The 15,784-nt window shown below is 45.4% G+C and overlaps 1 protein-coding gene across 1 annotated transcript in view; it reads right to left on the minus strand.

Moving 5' to 3' along the window:
• Positions 1-15,784, minus strand: part of ANO4 (anoctamin 4) — a 339,950-nt gene that overhangs the window by 3,730 nt on the left and 320,436 nt on the right. The window contains exons 29-30 of the mRNA XM_029599722.1: positions 12,032-12,137; positions 4,825-5,020 (exon numbers count right to left, since the gene is read on the minus strand). Coding sequence (XP_029455582.1) covers positions 4,829-5,020; positions 12,032-12,137 — 298 coding nt within the window. The 3' untranslated portion in view covers positions 4,825-4,828. The remainder of the gene's footprint in view (positions 1-4,824; positions 5,021-12,031; positions 12,138-15,784) is intronic.

The following is a 15,784-nucleotide window of genomic DNA, read 5'->3' on the forward strand; positions in this document are numbered from 1 at the left end:
GTGGCGGCAGTGATTTCATTTGTTTGTTTATGCGCATGATTGCCGCACTGCGGTGTGGTGACATAGTCACTCACATGCGCACCCTACTGATGCACATAAGGTTGCAGTATATATTTGCGACCTATACTTCTGTGCGCCTATTTGAGACTGAGCGCCAACATGAGCATCCACTGTGCACTTTCCTAAGCACATACTAAGTGCCTGCCTGAGCGCGCACCGATTGCCTACCTGAGCATGTATTTATTGCTGAATTGTGCGCACGCTAAACATCTACCTGGGCGCGCACTGAGTGCGTACCTGACTGTGTATGGAGCATCTAATTAAGCACATACAGAGCTCCTACTTGAGTGCGTACTAAGCACTGACTTGAGCACATACTGCATGCCTGTCTGAGTATATGCTGACCTGAGTACGTACTGGGCGCTTACTTCAGAATAAGCATGCTGTGACTGTGCTTGAACGTGTCTTTTAATTGGGTGCACAATTGAAGTGATGGCGCCAGTAACAAACAAGTTAAGTGCCTAGCGATCTGTGCTGTTTGCCATATAAGGGCAATACAGCTAAGGACTTCTGCAAGTTTATGCCAGTGCTGACAGGCTGCTGGGCCATCCCCTTGGTCAGGGGGGACTGGAGCTAAAGGTGACTCATTGAGTGTGTCCCCTTCTTCAGTTGACCCTAGGATGGAATCATCTTTAGATGTTCGATCCGAGGATATCAGATTAAGGCCTATAGGGCCTGGTATAGGCCCATCCTCCTTTTTCTGAGTGGGATTTTCCAGGGACTACAGTCATTTCTGCAGGGGTGCTCAGCAGAGACTGTGATACTTTCAAAGCAAGATCACATACCCAGTGACTGTTACTGCATGCAAGCATCACGGTACAGGAGTACCTGGTTATATGCAAAGGGATGTGGATACAGATGATTCCGGCAAAGATTCGGGTTTCTACCCTGTGGCTGAAGGGGAAATCCCACCAGGTTTGGAACCACATGGAACTCTGCTCTATTTCATTTTTGCTGATGAGTTACTGAGTCTATTATCTCAGATTCTGAAACTGCTTGGTGTGACTGGGGTAGACTTTCTGGATGCAATTCAAGAGCTGATTGCCCTTTTATGGGACGCCCCAGAAGCAAACCTTAAAGAGGGACACGCTTTGGCGGACTGTACCCCTTAGAACCAGAGGTGAGGTGAACAGTTACATTTTCCAAAGGTGGAAGTGCTGGTGTGTTCTGTATCTAAGCAGACCACTTTTCCGGTAGGAGGAGCAGCTCTACAAGATGCTCAGGATAGGAGAATTGAAGCTATCCTTTATCAGGCCTTGAGGCCATGGCAATGAATTTGCAAATAGCCTCTTTTTGTTTCCTGATGTCTCAGGCAAGTCTGTACCTCTCTTGGGGCCTGAGGGAGTGGGGCCAAATAGCGGAGCATTGTTGCAACCAGGGCTGCTTCCTTAGTTGATGCGGACTGTGACTTGAGAGCAGCTAAATGACAGCTGTGGTTGTGAAATTGGTTGGCAGATAAAATTTCTAAGTCCAAACTCATGAGGTTACTCTTTAGGGGTCCTTTTTTTATTTGGAAGTGAATTGGAGAACAAGGTACATATATGAGGGGAATTCAGGTCCCTTGTATGCCAGAGGATAAGAAGCCAGCTTTGTGTCTTTTTGGGCAAGAGGCCATGCTAGAGGCTGCAGCCATTGTTGTCCCTATAGGGGAGCAACTACTCAGAGCTCTTGTCCTTTTGGTAAGCCTCAGTTCTTTTTATCCAGAAAGTTTTGGAAGAAGGTAGGCTCCAGGAGTGGAGTACCTCATCTGTCTCGCTGTTATTAGAGCTGGGTCCGGATCATGTCAGTCCAATGGGTCCTGGAAGAGTTATGAGAAGGCTATGCTCTGGATTTTTCTTTGCATTCTTCTTGATGCCTTGTATTCTTGCCTTGCAACTCCCTACAGGGTGGCAGTGGAGGCTTACTTAAGAAGGCTGTTGGAATTGAAGGCCAAAATTCCTGTTCTTGGATCATAAAAAAATACAGGACGCTGTTCCACAAGTGGCATTTGCTGGTGATTCATTTCCATATGGAAACTCTACGCATTGTAACAATGGCATTGCAATCAGGGGAATTCTCCCATCTCTAGATCTGATGGAGGCATTTCTACATATTCCCATTCATCGGGAACATCAATGGTTCCTGGGACGTGCTGTTCTAGGACATCCTTATCAATTTCAAGCCCTGCCCTTCCGGCTGGCCACTGCGCCAGGACTTTCTCTAAGGTCATGGTGGTGATAGCAGCATCTTTCTGCAGGGGTAGCATCTTGGTTACCCGTATCTGCATTGGAAGAGATTCACCTGGCTGACTCAGACACTGGAATATCTTGGCATCTGTGTCGTTTCTTAGCAGGACTGTTTCGGCCACGGAGTCTCATTCAAAAGTTTATTGCTCCAGTTCAGACCCTGGGAAGGTCTATTCACCTGACAGTGTGACAGGTCCTGAGTTCGATGGAAGCCATTTTGATTAGTGGCAGCCGACGGCCCGAGAGCGGGATATCGCTCCCGGGACCCCCATTGGACCACCAGGTACTTTTTAAAAGTTTTGGGGGGGTTGGGAGGGTGGGGGAAGCTAAAGGTTGTGTTTTAAAGGGTCGGGGTGGGTTTTTTGTTTATCGGCTGGGGCGCAGCCGATAAAAAAAACCCAAACAATCGGACCACTCGCAAAAAATTTCCCGATAGTCCCCGAACCTGGAATCGGAACCGATTCCGGCTCCAATTCACATCTCTACAAGACAGACCTAAACTTGTGTTTCTGGTGGCTCTGGCTTGGTTCAGAGGCCATGGCATGCCAATCTGTGGAGGCTATTGGCTGGCAATCCTCTCAAGCAGCCACCTTGGCTGGATCTATTATGCAAGGACCCATTCTACATGACGATTCAGGTCTATTTTGTCCTTTAGTTATTGAAGTGTGGTTATTCTGCTGCTGTGATTCCACCTTGTGCTGGGCTGGAATGTTTTTCGATGTCTCTGGAGGGTTTTCAAGGTCTGTTGTGAGGTGCGAGGTTCTCAGCCTCTCAAACTGGAAATTCCATTAATTTTTGGAAGTTTCAAGTGGCAGTTTTTGCCTCTTCTGGGGGATGGCAAGTCAATGGAAGGCCTTGGACTTCCCCTCTGGATGAGTCTCGAATCTTGAAGGGAGTTAAGAATATTTGTCCTCCTTGGTGGCTACCGGTGCCCTTCTGGAACCTTAATCTGGTTCTGGATTCTTGCTGGCTCCTGCCTTTTGACCACTACATAACCTCTCCTTGAAGCTACTTTCCTTAAAGACGATTTTTTTTTCTCTGTGTGACTCCGGGGGCAATGCAGTTCCAGACTATTCCTTCAGTTGACAAAAATGATTTCGAAGTTTCATTTGAATTGGCCTATTTCTCCTGCCCGTGCTGGGTAGAAATAGAGATGAAAGTGATTTTTGTTTCTTGCATACCTTGGATGTGGAGCAGCATCTGAGATGATGTTTGGAGGCTACTGAAAATGTCAGGAAGTCTGATCGATTGTTTCTTCTCCATGGTAGAGATAAACAAGGGGAACTAGCAATGCGGGCTATTATAGCCTGTTAGCAAAAGCATGTCATCACGGCTACCTGTTTGGTTGCCAAGATTCCTTTCTCTAAGCGACTTAGAGTGCATTCTGCTAGGGCTCAAGCGCTAGTGTGAACAGAGCTTTGATTATCGTCTCTGGACAAGTTTTCCTAGCAGCGATGTGGTCTTTCTTGCATACCTTCCCAAGCCTTCCACTTGGACGTTGGTCACAGCTTTTGCATGTGCGGTCTTAACTGGACCACAGGCAGCCTCCTGCCCTCTAACTCCTGAACAGAGTGGAAGGATTGACCTGCCTGAATGCAGAGGAAGGAGAAATTACTACTTACCTGTTAATTTCCTGTCCTCTAAAGAGCAGGCCAATCGCCGAACCACACTTGGCTTCCAATTTTTGCCTTTGGTTCGCTCTTTAAGTGCAGATGTTGCAGGTGTTGTTCTTGCTATTCGTTGGAGGACTGGTAAGTGTTTTAACTGGTCCCTCAGTTTAATGAGCATTAATTCTTTGATCTGCACTCAGTGTTCTCTATTGGTTGGAAGCATGAGTGATTGATCATTAATAATTTTCAAGTATAATCAGTTTGTCCGCAGTTTAGCTTTTCCAGAGAATACTAGCGAGCTGATGCCAGGGCAGAGCTACATATCTGTGATGTTATCTTTTACTCCATCTCCAACTGCTGGTAGAAGTGCATAACCCACTTGTGAGTATTGGCCTGCCTTCCTTAAAGGAAAGGAAATGATCAGGTAAGTAGTAATTTCTCCTTGATCTGGCACAGGTGGATCCCCATGGAATACACCCCAAACTCTGGATGAAAAGGAGAGGAAAAGGATCCACTCCCTTCCAGGAACCCAGTGCCTCCCACTAGCTCCTTTGAAGATGTCTCTTGCAATCCCCTCTACATGACTCAATGCCCTCTAATCAATCTCTGAATTAACTTATAGACCTCGTATCAATCACAAAAACTGATCCACACCTTTGGACTCCCATTACAAGAAAGTTTCTCCATTACATTTAAAGTAGGACCTCAACTTTTTCAAACACAACACTGCCTGCTGTCAGTGTCCACTGGGTCCAATCGATGTTTTCAGTAGCCGGTAGTCAAAAATGTAAAATTTTGATATTATTCAATTATTGTTCTGGTTGATGGTTATTATTGTAATGCATGTGTTTTACTCTTTCCATAACTCAAGCTGCAGTGGATAAATGATTTCACAATCAGCACATAGCTGGGACCCAACAGTTACTCACATACTCATGGCCACTCATTGTGGTGTGATTTCCCATTTTTCTTTCGCTCTTTACGCTCTTTCTGTACACGCTCTAGTTCAGCCTCGTACATCATTTCTTGAATTAGGTACTTTTCCCTCCGCATTCGGTCTCGCAGATCTTTGGGGAGATCCGGGATCAGGTAGGAAATCAAGTTTTTTATCGAAAAGACAAGGTGCTGTAAAAATCATGACATTTAGTTTAGTTTACTGTCTTATGAGACTGCCTTTCTCATAAAAATCAAGCCGGTTTACAGCAAATTTAACATACAGTCTTAAAGAGAGAGGAATACCGTAAATTCAGAGATGCATAATATGCTCTCATTAAATGACGTTAGCATTCATGTTTAAAGACATAAATGAGAACAATGTTTCTGGACCCTGAAACAGGGTGAGTGCGTCATGAATTATTTACAGTAACTGAATTTCTCACAAAATTCAATGTTTTGTTCGGAAATTTTCATGCCCAAACTCATAGAAGCATATTATCAATTACTGACTGATACCACTTGCTGGTTCTGCAAAAGTTCACTCTTATACAGTCTACATGATATTTGCAACAATTCATTTCTTTTTCCTTTTTCACAAAATGTTTGTTAAATTCGGACAGTGCAAAAAAAAAAAATTGACATTATGTGCTTTAAATACAGGGATGGTTACTTTCAAATTGGCGCGTGGGCACTCTTTGGCATAAGTGTGTTGGCATTTACCCACATACGCATCCATTTTATAACTTATGCGCGTATATGCGCGCATGCTCTAAAATAGCCTGCCCGCACGCATTTGTGCGCCTAACTTTAAGTGGGCGCGAACCTACGCGCATAAATCCTGCTACTACCGCGTAAGTCGGGGAATTTTAAAAGGGGCACACATCCACACCATTGTCAGTTTCACCAGTTTGCCCAGTTAACAGCTAGGTCCTCCAAACCCCCCTGGTTTGATAGTCTGTACTCCCCCCAGATACCCCAGACCTTTTAAACCCCTAAAAACTGGCTCGATTTATTTTTTAATTTACACCTTGCCCTTACCAGAAGTAAATTTACGCGCCACTGAACCTGGGCATGTCCCCAGGCACGTAAATATTTATGCGCACATCTCTTGGCCATGCCCCAAAATGCCCATTCCCCACCCAGACCATATCCATGCTCCACCTCTTTTTGAAAACTTTTGCGATGTGCTTGCAGTGGGAGATTTGCATGAAACTGGGCAGCTTTTCAAATTTGGTCAGCGCACACAGCCCAATTTGTGCGTGTATTCCCCAACTGAAGTGCGCACTGGGCTTTTAAAATTCACCTCTAACCTTCTTTTGGGAAAAAAAAACTTAGTAAATCAGGTCCAAAATAATATAACAAAAGTTATTGTATAAAGGGCTAAAAGTAGCAATTTCCCCTGGAATATTTTGCAAAAAAAAATATGTGCTTATCAAACTATTGATGAAGTAAGTGGAACTGGAAAATTTCACACAGCTTTCTAAGGGGATAATAAAATAAAATGTGAGTAAAAAAATGTTAATTTTAGTGCACATTTTTCTTACTCATGCTCTGAAAAACAAGTTAATTCCTGATGCAATAAGCTAATAGGTTGCAAATTTATCTGGGGTTGGAAAAAAGTGTACACCCAGTGCCATTATGTTTAACAGCTGGTGCCATTTTTAAATGTACCACAATCAAGGCAGGAGCGAGTGGGCATTGCTTCTGCCCTTTGGACCCCAGGGAACCTCACAAAGGAATAAGTGGAGGCCAGGGAACTGTCCAGCCCCAGAAATTTTTCCAGTGGACAGGTGGCATGGGGAAGGGTCAGAGAGGCTTGGGGAAGCTCCAGTTGGCATAGGCTAAGCCCAGCTGGGTAGGCTCGGGCCCCAAGTCATCTTTTGAGGGGGGCAAAATGAGGATCAGAGAAGGCCATGTAGGCCCAAGCTGTCTTTCTTGGGGGTGGGAGAGTGCTAGAGGGCCTTGGGGAGGTGATTTTTTTCAACAAATATAAAAATACTTGAAAATGTTTGTGTATTTTCATTGACGGGCCATTTTTAGTTCATTCATTAGTTGCATTCATTTTACATATGTTTTTAATCAATGCACATCTCTGTTAGCTCATTTTAATTTGAAAGTTTGGAAATTTAACTTTTATTCCAGCTCTGGCCCAGAAGTTAACTCACATTTCTGGGACTAGTATTAGTTTGTGGTGCTGTGCGCCAATGTGGCCCTGGACCTGAGTTTCCCAGTTGCCGTGGTCTTCTCAGGACCCAGGAGATCCAAGATCAAGACTCTGCACCTAGGAACTCCAAACGCAAGACTGCTGCACCATAAACCAACACTAGACCCAGAAATATAAGCTAATTTTACTCCACTTTTGGCTCCGTTTTCTGGCATTAAAAGGCACGAGTTAAGCTCTTAGGGCTTTAATTCACCTACTTTCATTTAGAAGTATTAGCTAATGCTTCATTAACATGGGATTTGTAAGGAGGTGCACTATTTTGTGTGCTAAAATCCTTATTAGATTATGAGTAAAAACAGCAGCACAAAAATATGTGCAATGACATGAATAGGAAAATGTGCATTCAGAGTAGCAAACCTTATTATATTGACCCATATATTAGTAAATTTCTGTGGCATATTACTAAATTAATATGCTTGTGGACCCCCCCTTGGTTCAGACTATGAATTACCTCTATGCTTGGTGTGGGGAGTGCCACATGAGAAATTATATTTGCTAATATGATTTATCTTCGGGTTCATAGCCTGAATGGATGATGAGACAGGGGCCCAGTCACCATGATACCACAATTCTGTGCCCTTCCCAAGCAACCTTTCACTTGTGGCACCACAGACCAGATAAAATCTTCACACCAGAATAAAACAGTAATTAACCCTTTTACTACTATTGTGTGAGTAGACAGTAAATCCAATCAGAACATTAAATGGGAAAAGTATAGTAAAAGTGAAGTATAATATAAACTTGCAGTTTTCTTATTTTAAATCAAGCAATGCAAAAATAACACTAGGTGTGGCCTGTTAGCCGGGGCAACCAACATATTCATATGGATAGTAAAAAAAAAAAATAATAATAAGGAATGCTAACAGAGAAAGGTTGGGGAGACAAAAAGCAGTGAAGTACACAGCTTTCAAAAACTGTCTTTACTCCTGAGTACTCAAAAAGGAGGAGAGGAACAGATCCACCCTAATGTTACCAGTTTGTAAAGGGTGCACCCTGTCCTAGACACAAACTTGGGTGGGAAAAAAGCAATCAAGAAAATGAAGAAGTCCCTCTTGATGGTGAGGCTGGCTAGATGATAAACCAAGGAGATGAGCACCACAGTGCATGAAAGGTCTCTCTGTCCTGGGGAGCTTCCCCAAATGGCTTACTTGGTACTAAACAGATAGCTGGCCATAAACCTTCTCCCTCCTCTACTAAGATACTCTCTGTGTAAAGTTTAGATTACTTAACCCAGTCTCTGTGCCATGTGCTCCTGGGCCTGGATATCTCTGGAAAGGAAGCCTCTCAGCTCTTGGCTCCTCTGTTGCTTGTTGAGCTTTTACATGTAGCTTGGCTATAAAGCAAGAACAGCTGTCTGTCTCTCTCTATTTCCTCAAACTATAGTCTCTCCTTCTTGATAATTAGCTCTTCAGGAGAAGAACTGATTGTAGGGCTGCCAGATACACCCTTCTCTTCCTGGCTCCCGGCTCCCACTCCTGGCCATCCCTGCCCCGCACACACAGACAGAGCCAGCCAAATTGCACCTTTTCTACCTTAAATGGTCTCCCAGCATTCCTTTGCCTTCCTCCTCTGTTGGCTATGAGGTGCTGCTCTCTGGGCAGGCTAAACAGTACAGCCCTTTTCGCAACTTGCTAACACAGTGACTGCTGGATGCTGGGTCTTGCAGAGCATTTATCATTCACAGGAGAGCTCACAGGGGGTTTGGTGTATTTTTATATTCGTTCACCTTGGCTGTGGGGGCTTGTAGTCTCTGCATGGTTGAAAACCCCTTTTCAACAGATCCAAAACACATCACTCAGATCCAGATGCAGCTTGGTCCATATTGTAAGGCTCCAACACATGACAAGCTCATGGGGGAAGGAACCTGATTTAAGTATCTTGCTACATGCTCAACAGCAGAGGGCTCTATCACCAAATAATTCCATATGATTCAAGCTAGATGTCTCCCGCTACAGTGAAACATCAAATTAAATCAAGAGCACTTATTGTAGTGACAGACTGTTCTAACAAGCAAACTAGCACTTTTATGATATAGGCCTGTCTGGATGGGAGGAAAACTGAGCTTGCACTAATACACAGGATACACACTCAGATGCCCTGCTATAAAGAAATCTAATGTTTTTATGCACTTGACAAGAGTAAGCAACCTAGAAAGACTTCACCGTAAGGGGTATGCAACGGATAACAGGTATGTAAGAACAGATGCAGATCATAGTGATGGATTCTCCCACTGAATGAAAGACAGAGTGGTCAGCTCTTGAAGCTATGTATGCGTGTGAAAAGTGTAATTTACACAGCTCATCTGCAAGCACAAAGGGGAAGACATAGTTTTCAGATGAATCCACTTTCTGGCATTGTTGCCTTTTTGGGTTGGTATTAATGTACCAGTATTTGTTACTTTATCAAGGCACACTCTTTGCCAGAGCATCCAGTCAGTAGCAGTTACTTTCCAAGCAATCAGATCAGAGAGCCCTGCTACAACTGGCAATCTGCTATCTGGCATATGCACTAGATGCCTGGCCACGCGAAGCTGAGCTGGAAGAAAAGAAGATTTGATGCCAGAAAATAAGATTTGATGCCATGTATGCATGGCATCAAATCTTGTATGCATGAAACCAAAATAAGATTTGATGCCATGTATGCATGGGATCAAATCTTGTATGCATGTATGCATGAAACCAAAAGTATGCGCATACTTTTGATGTTTATAAAATAGCACATACATGAATACAAGCTACCTATTTTTATTTGTGCTAATTTTCAGCACATAATCCCTTTGAAATTTTACTCATATTTGTTTTAAGCTGGATGTGGATTTCATGCCACAGTCAATGTTTAAGATGATTGCAGACTTTTTTGGCTCTGGCAATTCTTTGTGTAATTTCCATATCAATTAAGACACCCTGAGGTAATACATTACAGAGCTAGCAGAGCAATATCCACTAGGGATGTGAATCGGGCTCCGGACGATTGAAAATATCGTCGATATTTTCAAAATCGTCAGAAATCGGGGGCTCCCCCAAAACGATAGGAAAACCCCACGATATTGATCATAGGAGTTCTCCTATCGTTTTTTGGGGGAGGGCAGGAAAAACGGCACACAAAAATAACCCCTAAACCCACCCCAACCCTTTAAAACTAACCCCTTAGCTTCCCCCACCCTCCTGACGCCCCCAAAAACGTTTTACAGGTACCTGGTGGTCCAGTGGGGGTCCCGGGAGCGATCTCCCACTCCGGGCCATCCTCCCACTCACTGGCCGTCGGCTGCCACTAATCAAAATGGCGCCGATGGCACTTTGCCCTTACCATGTGACAGGGTATCCGTGCCATTGGCTGGACCCTGTCACATGGTAGGAGCACTGGATGGCCGGCGCCATCTTGTGCTCCTACCATGTGACAGGGGCTGACCAATGGCACCGGTAGCCCCTGTGACATAGTAAGGGCAAAAGCTATCGGCGCCATTTTGATTACTGGCAGCCGATGGCCCGAGTGCAGGAGATCGCTCCCGGACCCCCGCTGGACCACCAGGGGCTTTTGGCAAGTCTTGGGGGACCCTCCTGACCCCCACAAGACTTGCCAAAAGTCCAGGGGGGTCCGGGAGTGACCTCCTGCACTCGGACTGTCGGCTGCCAGTATTCAAAATGGCGCCGATAGCCTTTGCCCTTACTATGTCACAGGGGCTACCGGTGCCATTGGTCAGCCCCTGTCACATGGTAGGAGCACAAGATGGTGCCGGCCACGGATACCCTGTCACATGGTAAGGGCAACGGGCCATCGGTGCCATTTTGATTAGTTGCAGCCGACGGCCCGGGAGCGGAAGGACGGCCCGGAGAGGGAGATCACTCCCGGGAGCGAGAGATCACTCCCAGGACCCCCACTGGACTACCAGGTACCTGTAAAAAGTTTTTTTGGGGGGTTGGGAGGGTGGGGGAAGCTAAGGGGTTAGTTTTAAAGGGTCGGGTTGGGTTTTTTGTTTATCGGCTCGGGCGCAGCCGATAAACAAAACCGCGATCGGGCCCGATGGGAAAAAACCCACATGTGAATCGGAACCGGAATCGGAACCGATTCCGGCTCCGATTCACATCTCTAATACCCACATAGGGGTAGATTTTTAAACTTGCGTGAGCACGTCCATTTGCGCGCGCTACCCGGCGTGCGCGCATGTTATAAAATCGGGGGTCGGCGCACGCAAGGGGGTGCACAATTGTGTACCTTGCGCATGCTGAGCCCACACCAGGTCGCGCTGCCTTCCCCTGTTCCCTCCCAGGCTGCTCCGAAATAGGAGCGGCCTTGGAAAGAACTTCCTTTCCCCCCATCCCACCTTCCCTTCCCCTATCTCCCCTGCTCTTTCCCCCCTACCTTTTCCTTTTTTTCTCTCTTATTGCAAAACTTACTTCAGCTCTGGGGCTGAAGTAAGTTTCGTGCGACGGCTGACTGCCGGCACGCGATCCCCGGCACAGCGGCAAATGGCCACTGTGTCGGAGGCCTCTGACCCCGTCCTGCCCCCGGACCACCCCTTTAGTAAAGCCCCGGGACTTAGACGCATCCCGGGGCTTTATGCGCCTCGCCCGGCGCGTGTAGGGCTTTTAAAATCCGGCCCATATTGAGAACAGCATTGACAAGTAGTATATGCCAGATAGCCTGCTCTATTTGATTGTATGCTTCTGAGATCACACAGACTAATATTCCATTTTACTTGCTCTTATGCTATGTTATGTCTTCTTGTTTTTATGTATTGTTTTTATGTATTTTAATCATTATGTATGTTCCTTGTACCCTGCCCTGAATGTAGAAAAGGCGGGTAACAAATGTTTTAAAATAAATAAAATAAAAAATAAATTATTTATATACTGAAAACTGGATCATGATAATGGAAATCTTCAATTTTCTTGATATTATGAGAGAGGTGAAATCATGTTGCAATTCTCATAAACCAGGAGTCAAAAGACAAATCAACACACTGAAGAAGAACTAACCTCAAATACTATAATAAAAGCCAGACGTGCCGCTAGAACATGCCAGAACTGCAATGTGTAGGCATAAGGCTCCTGTGCATGAGGAGGAGCGCGATAGTCTCGGTACCTGAAAAACAAAAAATGTTTTATGCTTACAACATATAGAATATCTTCTGAGGCATTCACTCCATTGGAAAAACTCCATGAAGGCACTACTGGATTTCAATGGATGGGTATTTGTTTGCAAATGAAATGAAAAATGCAACAATACATCCTCATTTGTTTTGTTTGTAAAAAAAATCCCACCAAAATTCTGATTTTTTTTTTTCCATTTTTTTTTTTTTTGGGAGCTAGCATGCGCTATTTCCAAATAGTACACACTATTTCTGAAACAAAACCGAATAAAAACATGGAAACCGATGCGATGTTTGCATAACGAACGTCGGTATACAAAAATTTCAAATAAATAAATAAATAAATAAAGCCCCAAAATGAAATTCGGCCAGAATCTCCTCTTCCCCCATCCTGGAAAGGAAAGTTTTTGGCCTGCACAACCCTACTGAGTTCCATAGCCCAAATCTAAGCTTGGGATCTCATATGAGGTTATAAAAGACTTTCAGCAAAGAGGCATATCCTAGTCGTGAAAGCCCTAGGCTATAAATTCAGGGAACCACAGTTCAACTCCTGCTACCGCTCCTTGTGACTTTGGGTAAATCACTTTACTCTCCATTGCCTCATGTGCAAAACCTTCAGTACATGAATAAAATAAATAAATGACACATTAAATAAGGCACAACATTCATGATTAGCACTGTAGACTTTGGCCTCAGTGTTTTTTTGCTCCCTACTGAATCTGCTTAAAAGTTTAGTCCCATACCATATGAAATCAAAATAAAGCAGCTATTTAGAATTTTAATATTTCGCTTCATATTTTCCCGTTTGTTAAACAGAATTATAACACTCAGAAATCCAATAAGCCACTTGGTTTTGAAATGAGAATTTTAGTGGGTGTCAATGATTATATGTTTCAATCAATAGTGTAATAGCAAATGGTGTGTTTCCTTAAAACTACCTTATAAATGTCTTTTACACATTGTTTTGTCAAACCATGACTGTCATCAGTCTGTCCTCATCTCTGTTTTAATAGAAACCTGCACTCTTATTGCCAGAGCGAAAAAAAAAAAAAATCTGTTTTCAAATAATTTGCCAGTACAGAAATTAAATTCAGCTCTATTACATAAACCAGTTCACTGAATGATGCAGAGTTCAATTGATGGCATTTGAACTCTGAGCATCATGTTGTGGCTGTAATTTCTGATAAGAAAAAGATCAGTTGGTGCATAAATAATATTAAAAACCTGTAAGTAAATCACGGTCACATCATAAACTGCTGAATGATCTCAGCTTATGCCTTCTAAGCAGAATGATTACCACTGACGAATTATATGATAAGGTAGGTACATCTGAGGCAAATTTAGAACATTTAACTTAACAGCAGCATTTTTATTACGAAAATACTTCAATTGATTCTTATGACCAAAGGGTATTGTCTGAGAAAGTCAAGAGTAGGCATGTGCAAGGGAAAATAATTTGTTTTTGTTATTTGGTTCATTTTCGGGAGGGTTTTTTCCATGAATTTCACTTTATGGATTGCTTGATTCGTTTCATTCGTATGAAAAAAATGAATCAAGCAATAAAAAATATAAAACCCAAAAAATGGCCAAAAAACAAAATCAAAACCTCCTTCTAACCCACCTGGAAAAATGATAGGGCCAAGATCTCCCCCGGGCCCCACTTATCAGGTGGGGATCTGCCAGCAAGAACTAGGCTGAAGCCTTAGACTTGCATGGACCGAGACTGTGGTAGGTTGCCGCGGCCTTGACCTATTCAAGGCCAATGCTTTGGCCTAGGTTGGAGCCCTGAACCAGGCCCGATGTCATAGCCTGGAGGCCGGATCCTGATGCCGGGAATTCGGCCCGGATCCAGGCCTGATGCCGTGACCTAACCCGGAAGCTGGATCCCAATGCCGGGACCTAAGCCCGAGCCCAGGACCGAAGCCACGACCTGACCCACAGGCTGGGTCCTGACACTTGGGCCTCAGAATAGGCTGGAGCCCAGGCCTGATGCTATGACCCGACCCAGAGGCCAGGTCCTGGCACTGGAGCCTTGGCCCAGATCCAGGCCTGATACCATGACCCGCTCGGAGACTGAATCTCGATGACTGGGCCTTGGCCTGTTCCAGAACACGAGCCCAGGCCTGATGCCATGACATGATCTAGAGGCTGGGTCCCAGTGCTGAGGCCTTGGCTCAGTCCAAGCCCTGATGCCGTGAACCAAACGCCCGGGCTTAAGCTCAGACCGATGCTGCGACCCGACCTGCAGACTAGGTCCTGATGCCTGGACCTCGGCTAGGCCGGAGCCAGAACCCAGGTCCAATGCCGCAACCCAAACACAAGGGCCTAGGCCCAGACCAGGCCCGATGCCAGGGCCTTGGCCAGGAGGCCGGGACCAGACACCTGGGAGGCCTTGGAGCTTAAGTCTGGAATTCTTCTTTGGATCCTCTTCTTTTTTCGGCTCTTCAACGCCAAATGACATTGTCCACTGGGGTCATGCCAGAGTGAATTAACTCCAGCACATTCACCCCAGCGGACAGTGCCATTTTGATGTATTGCATTGTAGAGCATTGACATACATCAAAATGGTGCTGTCTGCTGGGATGAATGCTACAGAGTTAATTCATTCTGACGGAACCTCAGTGGATGCCATTATTTGGTGTTGAAGAGTCGAAGAAAAGGATACAAAGAGGATCTCCAGGCCTGTGCTCCAAGGCCCAGGCATCAGGATCCAGCCTTCTGGATGAGACCATGGCATTGGGCCTGGGACTACGCCTAGGCCCCAGAGTCAGGACATGGCCTCCAGGTCGGGTCATGGCATCGGGCCTGTGCTCGGGCTTCAGCCTAGCCGATGCCTAGGCAGCAGGACCTGGGACCCGGTCTCTGTGTTGGGTTGCAGTGTTCGGCCTGGGTCCAGGCCGAGACCCCATTGCTGAGACCCGGTGTCCAGGTTGGGTCGCAACATCATAGAAACATAGAAATCATGGCAGAAAAGGACCAAATAGTCCATCCAGTGAGCCTGGTAAGCTTATGGTAGCATTAGACATGCCATATAGGTCTCCCCCATAATGGTAACATCTGCCACACCATACAAGTCACTAGGGATGTGAATCGTTTTTGAACGATTAAAATTATCGTCAGATAATTTTAAAATCGTCCAAAATCGTTAGAGTGCAGATACAATACAAATGCCCCCGATTTATTGTCAGGGGCATTTGTATTGTATCGTTAAATAGGGTGCGAGAAAACCGGCACACCAAAAAAACCCTAAAACCCACCCCGAACCTTTAAAAGAAATCCCCCACCCTCCCGAACCCCCCCAAAATGTTTTAAATTACCTGGGGTCCAGTGGGGGGGTCCCGACACGATCTCCCTCTCTCTCTCTGGCCACGGCTGCATTGGGAAATGGCGCCGGTGGCCCTTTGCCCATATCATGTGACAGGGCAAAGGTAGCGCCGGCACCATTTTGTTTCCTGGCTCCCGACGTCACGCCTGCTGGAGATCGCCCCCGGACCCCCGCTGGACCCCCAGGGACTTTTGGCCAGCTTGGGGGGGGCCTCCTGACCCCCACAAGACTTGCCAAAAGTCCAGCGGGGGTCTGGGGGCAATCTCCAGCAGGCGTGACGTCGGGAGCCAGGAAACAAAATGGCGCCGGCGCTAC

This window comes from Rhinatrema bivittatum, chromosome 4 (genome assembly GCF_901001135.1).
Source record: "Rhinatrema bivittatum chromosome 4, aRhiBiv1.1, whole genome shotgun sequence".
Lineage (NCBI taxonomy): Eukaryota > Metazoa > Chordata > Amphibia > Gymnophiona > Rhinatrematidae > Rhinatrema > Rhinatrema bivittatum.